The sequence below is a fragment of the Electrona antarctica genome, assembly GCF_951216825.1.
Source record: "Electrona antarctica genome assembly, chromosome: 1".
In the NCBI taxonomy this organism is placed as follows: domain Eukaryota; kingdom Metazoa; phylum Chordata; class Actinopteri; order Myctophiformes; family Myctophidae; genus Electrona; species Electrona antarctica.
Genome location: NC_136806.1, coordinates 25657761 through 25675561, shown reverse-complemented (window position 1 = coordinate 25675561; position 17801 = coordinate 25657761). Strand labels below are relative to the sequence as shown.

At 42.6% G+C, this 17801-nt stretch overlaps 2 protein-coding genes across 5 annotated transcripts in view; both read right to left on the bottom strand.

Moving 5' to 3' along the window:
* Positions 1-13593, bottom strand: part of diaph1 (diaphanous related formin 1) — a 140566-nt gene extending 126973 nt beyond the window's left edge. Inside the window, exons 1-2 of one of the 3 annotated variants that reach the window (XM_079510800.1) lie at positions 11950-13593; positions 8518-8618 (exon numbers count right to left, since the gene is read on the bottom strand). In XM_079510800.1, the coding sequence (XP_079366926.1) occupies positions 8518-8616 (99 nt within the window). In that variant the 5' untranslated portion in view covers positions 8617-8618; positions 11950-13593. Of the gene's footprint in view, positions 1-8517; positions 9334-11949 lie in introns of those variants that run through there. The other 2 variants (XM_079510799.1, XM_079510798.1) reach the window with 2 other exon arrangements.
* Positions 13594-14363: 770 nt separating this feature from the next.
* Positions 14364-16377, bottom strand: smim32 (small integral membrane protein 32). 2 transcript variants are annotated; one of them, XM_079504589.1, is made up of 2 exons: positions 16323-16377; positions 14364-15085 (listed from the first exon to the last, which is right to left on the bottom strand). In XM_079504589.1, exon 2 carries the CDS (start codon positions 15040-15042, stop codon positions 14704-14706), a length of 339 nt encoding a protein of 112 aa, XP_079360715.1. In that variant the 5' UTR covers positions 15043-15085; positions 16323-16377; the 3' UTR covers positions 14364-14703. The 2 variants fall into 2 exon arrangements, with proteins under 2 accessions (XP_079360715.1, XP_079360714.1); XM_079504588.1 differs by lacking the exon at positions 16323-16377 and adding an exon at positions 15246-15925.
* Between the last annotated feature and the right edge of the window lie 1424 nt (positions 16378-17801).

The following is a 17801-nucleotide window of genomic DNA, read 5'->3' as shown; positions in this document are numbered from 1 at the left end:
TCGTTTTACCCAGTGAAGGTATAAAAAGCACTCTCTCTCTTCTCCCTGTATCGGTCTATGAGCCGGTGCTGTGTCTGTGTCCAGCAGACAGCTGCAGATCCGTGGAGCAGCACATTTTAAACGGCAGAGTAGGAGGTTGTCACATGTGCAAAAAGAACCGATTTACAAGCTAACGCTGTGTGATGTTAGCTTGGATGTTAGCTTGTAGATCTGTTATTTTTAAGCATGCGCCATCACGCAAAGTTATGAAGCAGGTGCAGGTCTGGTCTGAGGACACAGGCCTAATAGCAAATTGCAATAGTCAGGCATGCAAACTGGGTATGGCTGTTCTGGGGGGCCGTAAACATTTTTTGGGGTGGGAACAACAGTGTTAGGCTATAAAGTTGCTCAGTACTCTCATAGTATTTGCAAAGATGACCCATTGGCTTATGGATTCAAAATGCTGATTAATGCTGAAAAACATAACAAGTTTGCATGCCTGAATAGTACAAAATGTCTAAAAATCTGTTTGGCTGGCCCGGACGGTTAACTCAACCGTCTGGGCACCTGGGCTGCCATGTGAGCCGGACGGCGTGCCGCGGGTTCGACTCCCGAGCCAGACGGCCTTTGCCGCTGCCGCGTGTCACTCCCAATCTCTCTCCCCTTTCCTGTCACTATCAATAAAAGGCCTAAAAAGCCCCAAAACAAATCTTTAAACAAAATCTGTTTGGCTGTACAATACATGGCTTTTGAAGCCAACGTCATGTATATGATATATAAAGGTGCCACTCTCACTTCACACAAGTGTGATTCTTTTAATCCACCAGCTACATTTGCAGGTATGCCAAATAGTTTGAGGCCCGGTGGCATGTATCTCATTACCTCTATGACTCTTTAGGTAACCCAACTCAGGCTTATGATCTTCCTTTATAATCCACTACTATGGAATCTCGATCTCCTAATCTGTAATTCTGCATGTCTTTCTCTTCTGGACTCTTCCTCTACAGTCTCTCTTACTGATTCTGAGCCAAGAGGCCCCTGACACTAGGAGTGCAGTAAACCACTCCAGTTTCACACTGGCATTTTCAGCCTGCTAGCTTAGACACAATATGTACTCTGCTAGTGCTACCCTGAGTTGGATTGGTGACAGAGAGAGAAAGGAGGTCAGAGAGTGACAAAGAGTGGAGGACTTTCGAAATTGTGCTGAACTTGTGACACTACAATATGTGCAAGTTAGACACATGGCAAGAGAGGATGAATGGGATCTGCCCCACACAACAAAGAGATGGCCTTTTAAAATGTAGCATAAGATTTTAAACCATGCTTTATTGCATCACAGTGTGGTTCGTGAAAATAACTGATTTACATGATAATTTAATCAGTTACTTTGGCTAATCAATTACATGCATTACATGCATGAATTATTCAAAGAAATATCTTGAAACTATTTCGACTAAATAGCTCCCAATAGGTGCAGTAGAGCACATGGGGATGTGTAAGAAGATGGCTTTCTGCTAAGCTGCTACAACAGGGTACAACATTAATTATCTCCTTGTGAAACTGCTTTACTTGGCCGTAAACCTACGGCCAAGTGGTGCCTAACTGCCTATTCACACGACACCAACAGCAGTGGTTTTCCTCTAGAATGTTTCTGCTAAAAGGTGTACAAAATGTATGAAACATCCAAGTCACCTTTGTGAGGGTCATTAACATCAAGAGATATTGCAGCATACTGTACAGTAGGTCAACTATTCTTTCTTTGCGCTAAATGGCTGAGCCACCAGGCACCCCCTGGAGACCTATTATTTTTACTCCATGGCTAGCCTCTGCAAGGCTATAGCCACTGCAAGAGGCTAGCCATCTACAACAGATTCAGTGTACGTGCAACTGCAAGTGAGTGAGCGCGCGTGCGTGCGTGCGTGTGTGCGTCATTTTTTTTAATATGAACTTTAATTTTATGATGGAAGTCATTAGGGCTGTGAAGGCGCTGAAACTGAAACCTTGCCCAAATTTTGAGTCATGCTGTTAGTGTACATGTATCATACAGATACGTCAGATGACTGATCTCACAGGCTTGTTACATGAAGTCAGATCCACAATGGAGGCGAGCAACAATGTTTCTATGTGGATCCTGAGATCCACACCATCTCATCAACAGGGGGTCCTCAGAGTTACTACAGGGAGGGGCGCTCAATCTTTGTGTGATAGGAATTAGGAACTTTGTTTCATTAAACACTTGAACCCTAGCATCCGTATTCTGGAGAAGAAAAAAAAAGTTCACAACACATCGCAGCATGGTGTGTTGTGAGCTTGTAGATCTGCTATTTTAGGCAAAGAGGTTTGACGTAAAAGTTAATCAAACATATTAATATAAAAGATAATGTATAAACAAAATAAAACATGTATCCTAAACTCAAGGCTTACTATAGGGCTGAAAGCAGGTATGAGAGGCCAGCATAAGTCCATAAACAAGTTGTCTTGCACACTGAAAGGAAAACTGTGGTTCTTAGATAATACCGGTAATAATAATAATTAATTGTATTTATAACGCACATTAGATTTGTTAGAATGTCATTCTCAAAGTGCTACAATGAGCAAACGCATAAAACAAAAACAGAAGAAACATCACACCATTAAAAAACATTAATAAACGGGAACACAACATTTAAAATATAAGGGCATAGCTATAAAAATGCTTTGTTAAAAAGTAAAGTCTTAAGTCCTCTCTTAAATGAGTCAACCGACTGTGGTGCTCTCAGGTGGGTGGGGAGGGCGTTCCACCGTTCAGGGGCCACCGAGCAGAAGGCCCGGTCACCCATGGTGTGCAGGTTGGTCTAGATGCAAAAACCAAAAGACCATCATCAACACTACCAAACCTGGCTACAAACCTGTATTATTTTCATTTTGGGGATAAACTGTGGATGGGTAAATTTGGGTCTGATAATAATGATGTAGCCTACCGTGTATATTCATATTCATGTATGCTTTACATAATTTGTTTCAGACCATTTTCCATGGAATACATTTATTGTTATTTTGTTTTACATTTTTCAAAACAATTGTCGATTTAAGCTTGAGGTGTCCACAATGTTTACATTTAACCTGTCTCCGAATCTACAACCGTTTCTGGTCAAACTGAACAATCATTAAGCTCTTTGAGTTTGTTTACAGGGAATCAAAAAAAGACATTTACATGACTCTAGTCTTCACTGAACATAGCATAGATTTATACAAATCTTCATTAAAAAGATATACAATAGGAAAATATTTAGGGGGGGGGGGTCATCAGTGATATCACAATTTTCTTGATGGCATTACTTCTCAAGCATGAAAACATAAGCTTCAAAACATCATTGTCTCTGATATCTATGAGGCTTTAATTGGGATAGTATTTGTAATGTTTACTTTGAGATGTTTGATGTTTACTTTGAGAATTGTAAAAAAAAAAATGTAAAAAAAAAAAGAAAAAGATATATAGATTTTGCCCACCTATTTAAAAGACTTTAATTCCAAAGTCAAAATGTCAATGTAATAATTCATATCAATATAATTATTATTGCCGTTATAAAATAATAATCTAAAACAGACCATGTTTTTAAGACCGATAGTCAAATGTAATTTCTGAGCACAGTTGATAGCACTATAGAACACAAGTCTATAAGATCAAATTGTTGCATAGATGATTTTAAGATGGCACATCATGGCAGGGGCACTAGAAGAGGAGAGTTGGCAATGGCATCTTGATAATCTTCAGCATTTATCTAACCTTACCAAAACACACCACAGCCTGAAATCTGAGCTATAAAACTCAACTTGTATCACAAAGAACTGTCCAAGTTTGTGATCCCTGGCTAATTCAGGGTTGCCTGACTGTTGGGTTCCTGCCTGCTCTGACTGTCTATCATATAATGCTGACATTAAACACTATAATGTAGATACTGATCCCAGCTAAAAAAAAGAGAAAAGAAAACCTAGACTCTGACTGCTTCAGGGTTTACTGCTTAACCTACCTAGTGTTTTTTTGCTTCAAAGGCATGCTACGTAATTGTGCTGCGCTACAAAGTTGACTGAAATCATGTAAAGCATTCCAGTGGAACATAAGTACAGGTTACATACTCCTAAGCAGCATAACACACAGTGTGAGGATTCCGCGCACGCTCGTGCACACACACACACACACACACACACACACACACACACACACACACACACACACACACACACACCACCGGATAGGCTATCTCCCATACAGAGTACAGACACAAGCACACACAAATTACCAACTTGCTGTGTCACTGTCACTGATCTGACAAAAGAACACCCATACAGTATGTTAAGGAAACCCAATTATTACATGACAATGGCAATTAACCTCTCTCTAAACTCTGAGCATGTTGCATATTATATCCCGTAGGTATAGGTTCAAGAAGCAGTGCTAGCAGATTTGTCAAGCCAAGGCTATGTATACACGCCACACAAAAGGTGAGACCAAATCACTCACAATGTGTCACAATGCAAATGTTTGCAAGTGTTTTCAATCCATCCCTGGACTGTGACTCAAGCTGATTGTTAGTCTTATCATGAACTAGCCCACATGTGTATTAGGGCTGTCAACCTGTCAACACATTATTTGAAAGTCAAAACTATATTTGAATTTCAAATGTGAAAATTAAGATCTGAAAAAAATCAATAAATCTGCCTTTGCCTTGTGAGTTTATGTGGACCGGGACCACTGTAAGCTTGCACAGCAGCCCTGGCCTCATGAGATCACAGAGTCATCTCTCTTCAGACGGCAAGGAAAGCTACGCTTTAAATTATGCCCCTCCGTAGGTGCCTGCAGAAGACCAGCTGGGTGGAACCGATGCACTGAATGCACATGGGATGGGAGTCACACAACATCATTTTCACTGAATCAAATAATAAATGATAATGTAAGGTACGCAGAAACAGTCAATCCATTTGATACAAATTATGGCAGACAAGTTCACAACCACTCTCCCAACACCCAAATATGGCATGTACAGTATGTCATGCTGACTGTCTGTGACATCGGACCCAAACAAACCGTGCTGACATAAGATATAAGGATCCATATAAGGTCGGAGCTCCATGTCAACCATGGTCCCTAGACTCCCTAGTGGTTACCCTAGGGACCATGGTTTACCCAACCTTTCAGGCCACGACCCGCAAAATAATGATATTTTAACTGGGGACCCCCCACTTTGACAAGTGCATGGAATTGTAGTCATTACACTTTAGTTTGACTCGGTTCCACAGAAAGTAGTGTAGCGGCCTGAACCTCTAGTAACTTAGGTCACATTCCCACCTAATACTTCGGTAGACTCGATGCGAATGGAAGGAGAAGTTGGGATTCTTGCATATTTAATTTGCTGCGGTTTGCCTTCACACTGCGCTGTATAACCGCAGCAAATGAAAACGCAGCAGGGACCTTATCAATGTGTTCAATTCATAAACTATAGCCTGCACAGTGAAATCTATGGTGTTAAAATTATACTCATAACGTGCCGTAATGTGTCGTGCCGTCGGGGACTGGACCTCTCTCTCTGGAGTCCACAAGCACTGTTCCTTTGGGCATAGAGGCACAGTGCTGAGCGCGCTCAGCGCACTGAGCACAGACAGACAAAGTCCCTACTCCCCACACAGTGACAGCACTCCATGTTTACGCACAGACAGACAGACAGAATATTGTGTAGGCTACACTGCAGTGTTTTTATGCGTTTCCTTAAGCAATTGATTAATGTAGGCCTACTCGTCCTCATTTCGACCAGGGCTTCGGTCTCCTCATTCGACCACGTCTATCCACGGTAACGGGACATCTTTGCGCTGCGTAAAATATGCCTTCTCCGTCTCCAACTGTGTTTAGCTCCTCACCCGCCACATTGTTTGCTTCATTTCCTTTATTTGCTGCGGATTGCATTCCCACCTGCACCGAATCGTAATAAAGTGCGATTGGAAGCGAAGCGAAACCGCCGTTTTTGGTCGGAGTAGAATGCGGTTCTTTGATGCGCATTAGGATTCGAATGATGCTTCACACCTGCCAAAAGAAGCATAATTTCCGACAATGTGCAGCAGGATTCGTTTTAATCGCAGTAAAGCTTTCTGGTGTGAAGGTCACCTTAAATACAAAGAAATGACCGATAATGAATTGAACTGAAGCTCACAATGCTTGTAGATCTGCTATTTTTAACATTTATCACATAGAAATGAGTATGACAATTAAGCAAAACAATTGCAATTATCTCAAATAATTGTGATTAGGCGATTATGTAATAATTGTTGCAGGCCTATAAAATATCAATCATCGATCTCACTCCAAGAAAGCGCATTCCTCAAGCAGCAACAACCACAGACAGAGAAAAAGGTTTTTCAAATAACGCCGGGGCTCTACCGGACGCGTTGCGTCTCCGTCACGTGCGTCGGGGCAATTTTAATGCAGTCACGCAATGCAACGCAACGCGGGCACGCCGGGCAGTGGAGCCACCCTTCATTGATTAAAAAATCACACCCGTGTGAACTGAGTGGTGTAAGGTCTTATATAGCCTGATCAGCTGTGGTCTGACGTAATGTCTGACGTAATGAAATCACACCCGGGTGAACTGGGTGACCGTAGCAACCATGCTCATTTTTTGAGCACAGACAGACAGACAGACACGTAAACTAACAAAGCCAGTCGTAGGAGTGGTTTACACCACTCAAAAAGGGAACATTCCCTGACGGTGACGGAGACGCGACGCTGACACGCCCGGTGGAGCCCCGGTGTTAAAGTCGAAAAACATCACACAATGTGGACTAAACTGGCTTATTACATGGCTTGGCTTGTTTTAATCAATGCTCGCTTCTGATTGGTCAATCACTGAATTAAATTCAGCAGCGTGTGATTTATGGATAATGACTAATCGGCTCAATAACCGCTGTCCAATCAAAAGCTCAGAGCTGCTCATAATCTGTGCTGCTTGATTTGGTGCTGTATCCAACATGACAGCCATCATGTAAACAAACACACCATGTAATTTACAACTAAACATTGCTCTCAAGAATGTTTTTGAAAACATTTCATTTTGAAGCAAGAAATACATATTAATGCAGTAACTGAAAATGTATTCTATTTGATAAACACTTCCTTGTTTTCATCAGTGACTGTGTGCCAAGTATACTGTACTTTCATTACCATAGGCAAGGACATTTGTTGTCACTTTTGGGGCAATTTATTAATTAAGTAGCTGTGTAATAAACAGGATAATATACACCAAGCCGGTAGTTGTTTAGAAATAACCCCCTTCAGGGATTTAATCAATCATCATGTCGGGTGTTATTTCACTACAACTACCGGCGCGGCGTATATTAGCCCTTGCCTAATCAGTGATGTAAATAGGTTTTCAATGTAAAGACAAAATACTGTTTCCTCCCTCTGCTGCGAGGCAAACAGGTGCTCAACTATGCAGAATAAAGCTGTCTAATGCAAAAACAAATACTTGAAACGCCTGTCCAAATTGCCATGTGGTTGTTCTTGAAGTTCTTCCCTGCCAGCAAGGTGCAAACATACCAGAACACAGAGTGGCCTTGGAACATATGTCAGACTGTAACTGAGCATCACCGTGTGTGTGTGTGTGTGTGTGTGTGTGTGTGTGTGTGTGTGTGTGTGTGTGTGTGTGTGTGTGTGTGTGTGTGTGTGTGTGTGTGGCTTTATTGCGCTCAGTGGCCAGGTGTGTCTCAGGCCCCTCTATGGTTACACCGTTTGTCTCCGCATACATATCGGTTTTCTACTGTTGCTAGACCCAAGGGGTTAAATTACGCAATCTTGTTTGGAATGTTTGCCATGCCTGATCAGTGATGACACGGATCACTCCTCGTGGTTACTTGTCCCATTGGCAGAGAGACAGACAACACAGTGGAGAGACACTACAGTGAATCACACATGTTGACACATGATGACATCAGAAGTTCAGAACTAACTGATTTTGAGATAGTCTCATGGGCCAATGCCACGCCTTTAGGGTGTAACATTAATGTTGGTTACTCATTTTGTCTAAACTAAAAGAACATTTATCCGGTCAGTCATATTTCCGGCATGGCAACAGCCCAACACTGTACATTTTGGGAATGGGTTAGTCCATGGTATTCTGTGCTTGTATTTACGGTACTAATCAAACAACTTTTTAACTTCGGGGAATGCGATACGTAGTGTTGCAACTTGTCAATGTTGCACCACTACACTTGAATCAGCCACTTCCTCCTCATAATGTTCACAAAACACGAACGTGTGTGTATGTGTACAGTACACATTATAGGGGCAATGGTACGTTTTCGAGGTTCACTGGCAAGATGTTTGAGATTGCCTTTAGAAGTGGGATGTGGCTGCTTGACTTTTTGTTCTGTGACTTCACTCGAAACGTGGGGAGGAAGGAAACAGAACTAACCATCACAGTGTCTGAAGTTCATGATAGAATGGATGGATGCTGTACTGGGCGGAACTAAATGCAACACAACAGCAAAAGACTACACCAGAGATATACTCACAAATTTCTTTTTCCCATCTCCATCCTCGTAGTTCTTCTTTGATTTCTTGTCCTTCTTGGGAACAGAAGCCGAGGCTGAATTTCCAGGGTATTGCTCCATTACTGCATGGGATAGTAGTTAAAATAAAGGTGCAATGTGTGGTAACGTAAACCTGCCTGTTCTCAAACCGGGGGGAAAAAACTTTGCCCGCAAGTTGTTTCCACTGGAGAATACTGTAGCTATAGTTGTCTTGGCCCCGTGTATAAGTGCCTGGGCTAACTAGCCACAATTAGCACAAAGTGGCTAATGATTTGGTAAGGAGCCAACTACTGCGAGCGCACAGTATCCCTCCGTAAACTGCCTGCCTGTGTTTAGTAATGGAGGGAAATTCAAAGAACAGCCACAAACACAGTGGCAGTAAAAGTAGGAATACCAGCAGTTGAAACTTTTAGAGTTCGGACATTACCGACGCATAATTACGCAAGCGGAACCATAACAAAGTCCCGTAAATTATAAGTCCATGTTCAGTGTGGTAGTAACCAGCTAATGTTAGCCTGAGTTAGCATAGCTCGCTTTTGTATTGCTAAATATCCGTGTTAAGAAAAAGCACCCTGCTCCTCCCCAACTTCCACAAGTTGTTTCGACGCGACAGGGACTGCGTGTTCCTGTCACCAGTGAAATTCCACAAATGTACATCCCAAATTAGTTTCCATGACTGCAACAGCAAGTTGTCTTAACTTTTTTTCCCCTGAGAAGGTTGTCAGTCACCAGCCAGCGCAACGTCCACCAAAGTGTCTTCCTGTTCTGACAGGTTGGCTCGGCTCGAGCGGTGAGGGTTACAAGGAAGTTGGTTGCCTATCGACTTGTGTGACTCCAGAGGTCGCAGTTTTGCCATTTCGGCACAAAAAAGCAACAGCGAGGCTGGAGACGCAAACATCCACAAGCTACCAATTTTAGTGTAACGTGGAGAGGTCATGCGCTCTAGAACTACACCTGGGGATTTGACAACAATCTCATGCTAATTTTATTTGAGGACTGGATGCGGAGTGTAGTGTGTGTGTGTGTGTGTGTGTGTGTGTGTGTGTGTGTGTGTGTGTGTGTGTGTGTGTGTGTGTGTGTGTGTGTGTGTGTGTGTGTGTGTGTTCCTGATATAATCTAGTCTAGCACAAAGATTAATTAGATGTCACTGCCATTATTTTTGACTGAACCCATATCAGTTTCCCATGTCCCCTCCCCACCCACTATACGCTGCTCTGTGTCAACAAAAGTATGATTAAAAGATGATTTATCAGGTAGGACCACAATGGAAACAAGTCCCCAGGATCTTTTGTCGGATCCTTTTAACTTCTGTACTACGTGCAGTTCACATTTCTGACCAATAAAGTAGGCTGTCTATCAATCAAACAATCAATCAAAATTACAAACGTTTCACAGTCTTAACTTATACATTGAATTATTAAATTGAAGATAAGAAAGAGGGGGCTTTAGGAGTTAGAAGGACTACAGAGTTTTAGAATAAATTCATTCAGCATTCAATGATGCCTTTCTCCGATTAGATGTAGCACATTTATTCTGAAACTATCTGACACTTGGTGATCATTATCCACAAGAGGCAGCGGTGGCCGAACGGATTGCGGAGCGGTCTTGATACCGGAAGGTCGCCAGTTCGAATCAGCGGTCCGACACGTTAAAAATTACCACCGCTGAAGTGCCCTTGAACAAGGCATTGAACCACTACGATGAAATGTGTTCTATGAGCAGGGCCTGGCTGGAAACAAGTTATTGAGCTTAGCCCAGATACCCTGGGTAAATATAATAATCATTTCATTTCACCTTATATTATTCGCACCTTTAAACCATTTATTCTACAGTCAGACTGCATGTTTCACCGAAGCAGCCCTAACAAAAAATAAACATTAACATTAACAAACTGTTCAACTCTTTCCATTCAAAAGGTAATTTGTTTGGTTCAAATTGGTTGTATGAATTCACCATCATACGGTATATCAGTTCATAATCTCCTTGCATAATCACCTGCATAATCAGGTTTAGGGCGACACCAAGTGGTTGAATACCATCTTGCTGTGGTAAGACCAAGCGGCTTTAATTTATTGTGACCGTGTGCGTCTGCGAGCATTTCTGAGTCTAAAGTCAAGTTCTCTGTCAAGTTCTCTGACACTTTACCTAAGTTACTGTTGACACAGCAAGACTTTAGAGGCGTATTAAACCGAGACCACGTTGAAAGTAATGTAGCTATAGCAGTCACATCACATGTTGAAAATATTCTAGTTAAAGACATTAAGACAAGGCTAAAATTGCATGTTGCATTCATGCTACAATGGAAGTCTGCCCTATAAAATCTCGAGATTTATTTGTGTCTGAGATCATTGGAGATGAGCAATATCCTCAATCACACTCACACACTCTCTCTCACACACACACACACACACACACACACACGCGCGCACGCACGCACGCACACGAGAGGATTACAGAGATATGACCGTGATGGAAATGTGAGATATGTTTGGGAACAACAAGATTTGGGACAACTGTACCTCACCACCAGCAAACCCAATGGCATTTAAAACGCAGTTTATAGCGCACACATCCTCGTAGAATAGCTTACTTTCTATTTTAAATTACCACCCTCCGTCGTATAGGAGTAAATGTATAGGCCTAGTAGATGTCTGTAACAACATGGGCTTCTATGATTCCTCGAGTTGATAGGCTATGATCATAATAGCTGTTATCATAATCAAATAATAATCTCCAAATGAAAATTGATTAGAAAATATGTATGTAAAGAAGTAGGCTATTGTATCGTTTAATTGATTTACAATGGACATGAGAGTGAAAACAGGTGTTTTGCTGCATCATTCATTGCACAATACAAGACATTTACGTTTACAGTCATATAAAACATTTTATATACATCAAGCTAACATACATAAAGCATATTGTGTATCGTGCCAATAGCCACTTTCCACCACAGGTATAGGAACAGGTCTGATCTAGCCTTTCCTGTCGAGTTAAGAAGCAGGTTGAAGATTGTACAGCTCAGCTCAGATGGCAGGTTTGCAAGCAAGAAAGGGACTGAATCACAGGAGGGAGGGTTGTTTTTAAGTAGCCTATTAGGTCTAAGCGCCATTCGAAGCTCTAGTCGTCCATAGCCTATAGTCCTTGGGCCGGACCAGATATCAGTACCACTTGAGACGGCAAAACCTTACCTATTCTAAATTGTTTATAAGGTCAATATAAGTAAATTAAAATATGATAGACTTTCCATAGGAGTAGCTTTTTATATTTTTTGCCATTTTATTATTTTCCTCTATAGGCGTATTTTCATTATTCCCATAAAAGAACACATTAAACAGCACATTAAAATTCATATAGGCCTAACACTATTTTTGGATATTGCACTGCTCATTTTTTTAAATAAATTAAACATACCTGTGTCCAATTAAATGTGTTGATTAAGTGGGTGTGGCCTATTTGGTGGTGGAGCAGTTCTTTCAGGCTTCGTACACACATAAAGAACAACTGTGCTGTGCTCTGCCTGTGTTTCATGGCCGCCCCAATGCTTTTCCAATGGAAGTCATGTGGTTTGACCAAACACTTGTTTGATTGCCCCCCCCTCCCCCCATCACACTTTGGTCAAACCACGTGACTTCCATTGGAAAAACATTGAGGCAGCCATAAAACACGGACAGCACAGAGCATGTTCGTCTGATATGTGCGTACGAAGCCTCAGGATTCAAAGCTGAATGGGACACAGCTATCATGCGGTATCATGCAGGCAAGCCAGGTCAACTTTAATGACCTGGCTTTTTAGTAAACTTTTAGTGACTTCCTCCTCCCATTGGAGACAGGTCGCTCCAATGAACTGCAGCGACCAATGAGGCGTCTATATTTTTTAATATCTATGGTATGGAACTCTAACCACCCCGTCAAATCAAGCTCAGCTTCTTCTATGCAATGGTAGAGTCTGTTCTTCTATATAGCAGTGAATGCTGTACCCTGAAGCCAACCCTGCAGAAGTCTCTAGACAGGTGCTACACCAGAATGTTGCGTGCAGTACTTAACATCAACAGGAGTGTACATATACCAACAAGACCATGTATGAGGGAATACCAAGGGTGAATAGCAGCCATGAGAATGAGACTAGCAGGATACTGCAAAAGACATCGACATTTGCCCCAACTCTTTTCCGCAGCAACTTGCCACGGGTGATGTCCACTGAAGACTAGCGACTCTGTCCATACAGCAGACAGATTAATTGCTCCAACTATACAAATTAAGGATCTGTTCTGTATAGTGTAGCACAGTGGTTCTAAAATGTTTTAATTTCAAGGACCCTTATGGGTCCATTTGGTTCCATTTTGTACACTCTCAGAGTTGCACACCCGTAAGTGGCCCTGGATATCAGCAGCTCAGTGGCCTTGTAGTTAGGGTCTGTCCTGAGACTGAAAGGTTGGGGGTTTCGATCTCCAAAGGGTTGGATTAGGGTCCCTGTGACAGTGTGACATACTAGTCATGTCCGGGAGTGTACTGGTACTGTACATCAACCTGCCTCACACTACAGCAACAGGAGATAGGCTCCTGCCCTATGGGCCTTGGGCCACATGGCTTGGCAAGGCTCAGAATATAGCTATTTAAATTGTGAGTCTTCAGTAGAAGAGTGGGGTGGGCAGATGACAAACTCACTTCTAAATCTAAAGTTGCTACTCTGCTCTAAAGAGAACCACCCTGTTGCCTTATACAAGCGAGCTGATGAAGCTATTGTGGAAAAACCAAAACCCTATGATGAAGGGCAGGGATGGTTGAAAACCGAAGTGGTTTTGAATCCAGTGTGGTCCTGCAGTCCAGTCCTGCCAAACTCACTGGTTGATCTCCTTGTCACTGGAGAGCATGGACAAGAAGACGAAGAAGACTCTGACAAGTTCTATGAACACAATGACTGATTAATGTGACTGTACAGGGCGGAATACTGTAATGGATTGTGTGACTGTGAATTTTGTACTGCATAGTGCAGGTGTGCACTGCTGTATACTAGTGTTCATACTGAGGATGTTTTTTGTGTGTGATGTTATGCTATATGCTATAAAGCAGTGGTTTTCAACCAGTGGTCCGGGGACCACCAGTGGTCCTTCAGGGGGTTCCAGGTGGTCTCCAGCTAAATGATGGAGAGTTGACCAAATTGACCCTTATTAATAATAATAATAATTATTGTTAATAATTATAAGAATTATATAAGAATTAATAATAATAATTGTTATTTTGATCAACAACTGTTATCTGGTACCACTACCAACATCAATACAGCATGGAATTGTGGACAAAATCCAATCTGATGACAAAACATTCTAAGTTCTGGGTCTGGGAGGCTAAATCTCATCAAACGGTGGTCGGTGGCTCAAATGCCAAATAAATAATGGACCCTGATATGAAAAGGGTTGAAAACCACTACTATATAGGGGTTGGCAGAGGGATTGTAGAGCCCAGGATTACATAAGGTATGTAATCTATGGTTTCAAAATCATGGGATAAACATTTTCCAGAAAAAAGAAAAGAAGTAGAAAACCTAAAGTTATATGCAATATTGGTATTGTTACTTGGTAAAAATGTGATTATATTGTACTGGTGGCACTGATTTGCAACACCAGCATGCCACGGACATGTGGTCACTTTAAGAATAGTTTCACTGAGATCCTTGACCCTCAAAACATAGGTCTATACACCTTATTTGTTCATGCAAGTACAATATTGTCTGTTTTGATAATGGCGGCACTAATTAGCATAAAAATGGTAGCTGGGACACTTTTTAACATAGATTATTCAAGTAAGAAATATTCCATAATGTGGAGTCAGTTCAAACTCAGTCATTCATTCATTTATTTCAAATGTATAGCTGATACTGACTGCATATACAATTTTCGATTTTGAGTGCAGACCTTTGGCTACAGGTCATTTTCAAGAAAGGTAGACTAGAATTTGCTGCCCCAGGTGGTACCGATATGTGAAATCTGGGATCTTGGCCCAAGGACTAATAGCTATAGGCTACATACTTGTCAGTACAATGGGTCGAGAAAACCCGTCAAGGCAACAACTCCATCTGCGCCAGCAGTCCACATTATGGCTGGAATGCCCACAAAGTTATAAAGCGTAGTTCCAAAGTCCCGGGCTCCCGGCGCCAATGTTATCGGCCTACTTGTAGGAGGTCCGGGCCTCTCTCAGTGACCTGTCGTAGGGCATGGAAGCGAAGAAAGAGCCCCGGAGCTGGCAGTTGATGAAGAACACGATGAGCAGCACCAGCAGAAAGAGAACCAGGCACATGACAATATAGGTGGCCAAGTCAGGCTTGTTGAACTCGCCCTCCCGTAGTCCTCCTCCTCTCCCCGCGGTGGGTCTGAGAAGGGCAGCCACACTCACCGAGCCATCGTGGGAGGTGTTCAAGGAGGCGGTGGTGTGAGTGGAGGTCTGGGCCATGACCACCAGGTTGAAGTCTGGTGCGTCGGTGGAATTCAGGAGCAACTGTCTCAGCATGGCGCGCCGCTCCCTCTGCAGGTTCACTGACTGCAACCTGCGACTAGACAGGAGGAGATCACATTGAAATGTTATGGACACATTTATTTGACCGACGCAAGAGAATGCCTGTAAACGTAAAATAATTTGGAGACACAATGACGCACAACAAGTAGCCTGTTTTAGGTGTGTTTTTTAAGAGTGGATGTATATTGAGAACTTACTTTGGTAGGCTATTGCTATTGATATCATCTGTAAAAGACGCAAACCCGTTTGTCATTCCCCCATTTCCATAGATAGCTCCGTGTCACTTTAGCCCCGGCGAAGACGCACTACTGTGGACTGTAGAGAGACGGTGGGCTGATGAGTCGCTGTGCCAAAGGTCCATATGTCTCCCCGCGTCCTTAACAGGCCGATATCATTTAACAGACATGACCAAATCCATTATTTGATTCCAAATTAAAACTTATAGCGAGAGTCTATATACTTGCATTTTGCCCTGTCGTCCAATCAAGATCAGCCAAACTCGTGTTGTTCTTAACAGCAAAAATGATCAGCACGCAGCAATTTATGGTGTCACCTTGTTGTATCCACAGGTTATTGTTGCTCAACTGAAGTTTAAAAGCGACTGCCCGTAAACAGACATTCCCTGTTCGGCATGCTTTGTCAGTGAAAACGCACTGTACCGCTAACTACCGCGGGCGCAAATCACCCGGTCCTTCCAGTCCACTCCGACTATGTTTTTATATCCGGAAATGTTGCGTGTTGAAGTTAGATCCCCGGCAGATCAAGGCTAGCTCCGAAAGCCCCGACAGGCATATCGACCCGTTGTTGCGAAAATAAGAGAATGGGAGGTTGGCTAAATGGCTAGAAAAGAGGAGACAAAAACGCCAACACTCCGAGAGCTGCCTTCTACCCCGCGCCTTGGGATGTGCGCGACTGGCTGCGCGTCTTGAAGTCTCTCTCTCTCTCTCTCCCTCTCTCTCTCTCTCTCTCTGTGTGTGTGTGTGTGTGTGTGTGTGTGTGTGTGTGTGTGTGTGTGTGTGTGTGTGTGTGTGTGTGTGTGTGTGTGTTATTATATTGTTTTAAGTTGAAGGTCTATTGTTCAGGGTCTCCCCATCTCTCCAGCTCTTTAATGCATAGATAGAGGAGATAGAACCTCACAAAGGGCTATAGCTTAAATTGTAGTGTTCCAGTTGCAGTTTTATCTGCTGTTTTTTATTAATCATCACTTCCAATTTCACATTGTTTATCCTGAATCCTCTTTCTCCTGATTGTATCCGACCTAAAATGCATTTTACCATTTTGGCTGATGTTTAGCCAGCTCAGTGGCCTTGTGGTTCGAGTGCCCAAAATGCTGCCTTGATCCTTGCTTGGCACTGAGCAATGCTCAGCATCGAGGTTTGGATTGGGGGTAAATCCCTGCATGCATTGATTAGCGTCATGTTCAGTCATGGCTGGCTGGGAGTGTACATTATGCTTGTGTGTGTGTGTGTGTGTGTGTGTGTGTGTGTGTGTGTGTGTGTGTGTGTGTGTGTGTGTGTGTGTGTGTGTGTGTGTGTGTGTGTGTGCGTGCGTGCGTGCGTGTGTGTGTGTGTGTGTGTGTGTGTGTGCGCGTGCGTGCGCGCGTGCATGCATGTCTCACTCTATGGCAACGCTATGATTGGGTGATGTGGGCAGAGGCCTGCCTACTTTCGCAGCCCAGTGACACTTATCGAAGTGGCCCACCCACTTTTAATGTCTTTCATGCAGATGGTTTAACTTTAACAGAACTCCTGTTAAGCCAACTCCATTTCTACTACAGTGTAACTTGGTATTGTGTTTGTATGTTTAAAATTACAAGAAGGTTCCTAAAAAGCAGTTAAAGGGGAATACCACTCATTTTCAACATTTTACTATGTCATTAATATACCTTTGAGCTGTTGTGTGGAATTAATACAAAAAAAGTCCCCCCATTCTGTGTTTCCTAGAACTGGAGGTCTGAAAAAAATCATTAACATTAACATCGTGATGACATCAACAAGATGTGATTCACAATGTTAATGTGATTTACAATTGATTGACTGATTGATTGATTTATTAACAATTTGCAGAATTACAGTAGGCCTACATTTCAAGTACAACTCTATACAAAAAAACTGTTAATACCCTGAGCGCACAGGACGGAGTTCTCCGCCCTATCAATTAGTAACGCCCAGCGCTGAAGACGGAGATTGATCAAAAGGACGGAGATTATTGATATCAAAACCGATCGCATCGCTCCACAGGCTGGGAGTGTCTGTTCCCCCCATTTTAGCCGACGAGATCGAAAATCTTAAAACGTTAATAACTCTTGATCTAAATCATTCTGTACAATTCTAAGAAAAGATGATGTGTTAGATGGCCCACCGCGGTCCCGTCGCTAGTCGCGTTAGAATTAATCATACCTCCTGTTGTTGTCGATTGCCTCGAGAGTGTTTTGGCTAAATCTATAGCTACTTCAGCCACATCCGGGATAACATCCGGTCCGTCGCTAAATGTGCTCCACTGTTATAAATCGCTGGGCGCTATGATTTAATGGATTAAATAACCCCGGGCGTTCGGGGTTAACTGTGAGTGGACGACACCATAACGCATTACACTTGTTTACAATAGGGCCCACCATGATTCAATTCACTCGAGGTCTGAAAAAAATCATTAACATGGTGAATCACATCTTGATGACATCATCAAGATGTGATTCACAATGTTAATGTTTTTTTTCAGACCTCTAGTTCTAGGAAACACAGAATGGGGGGGAC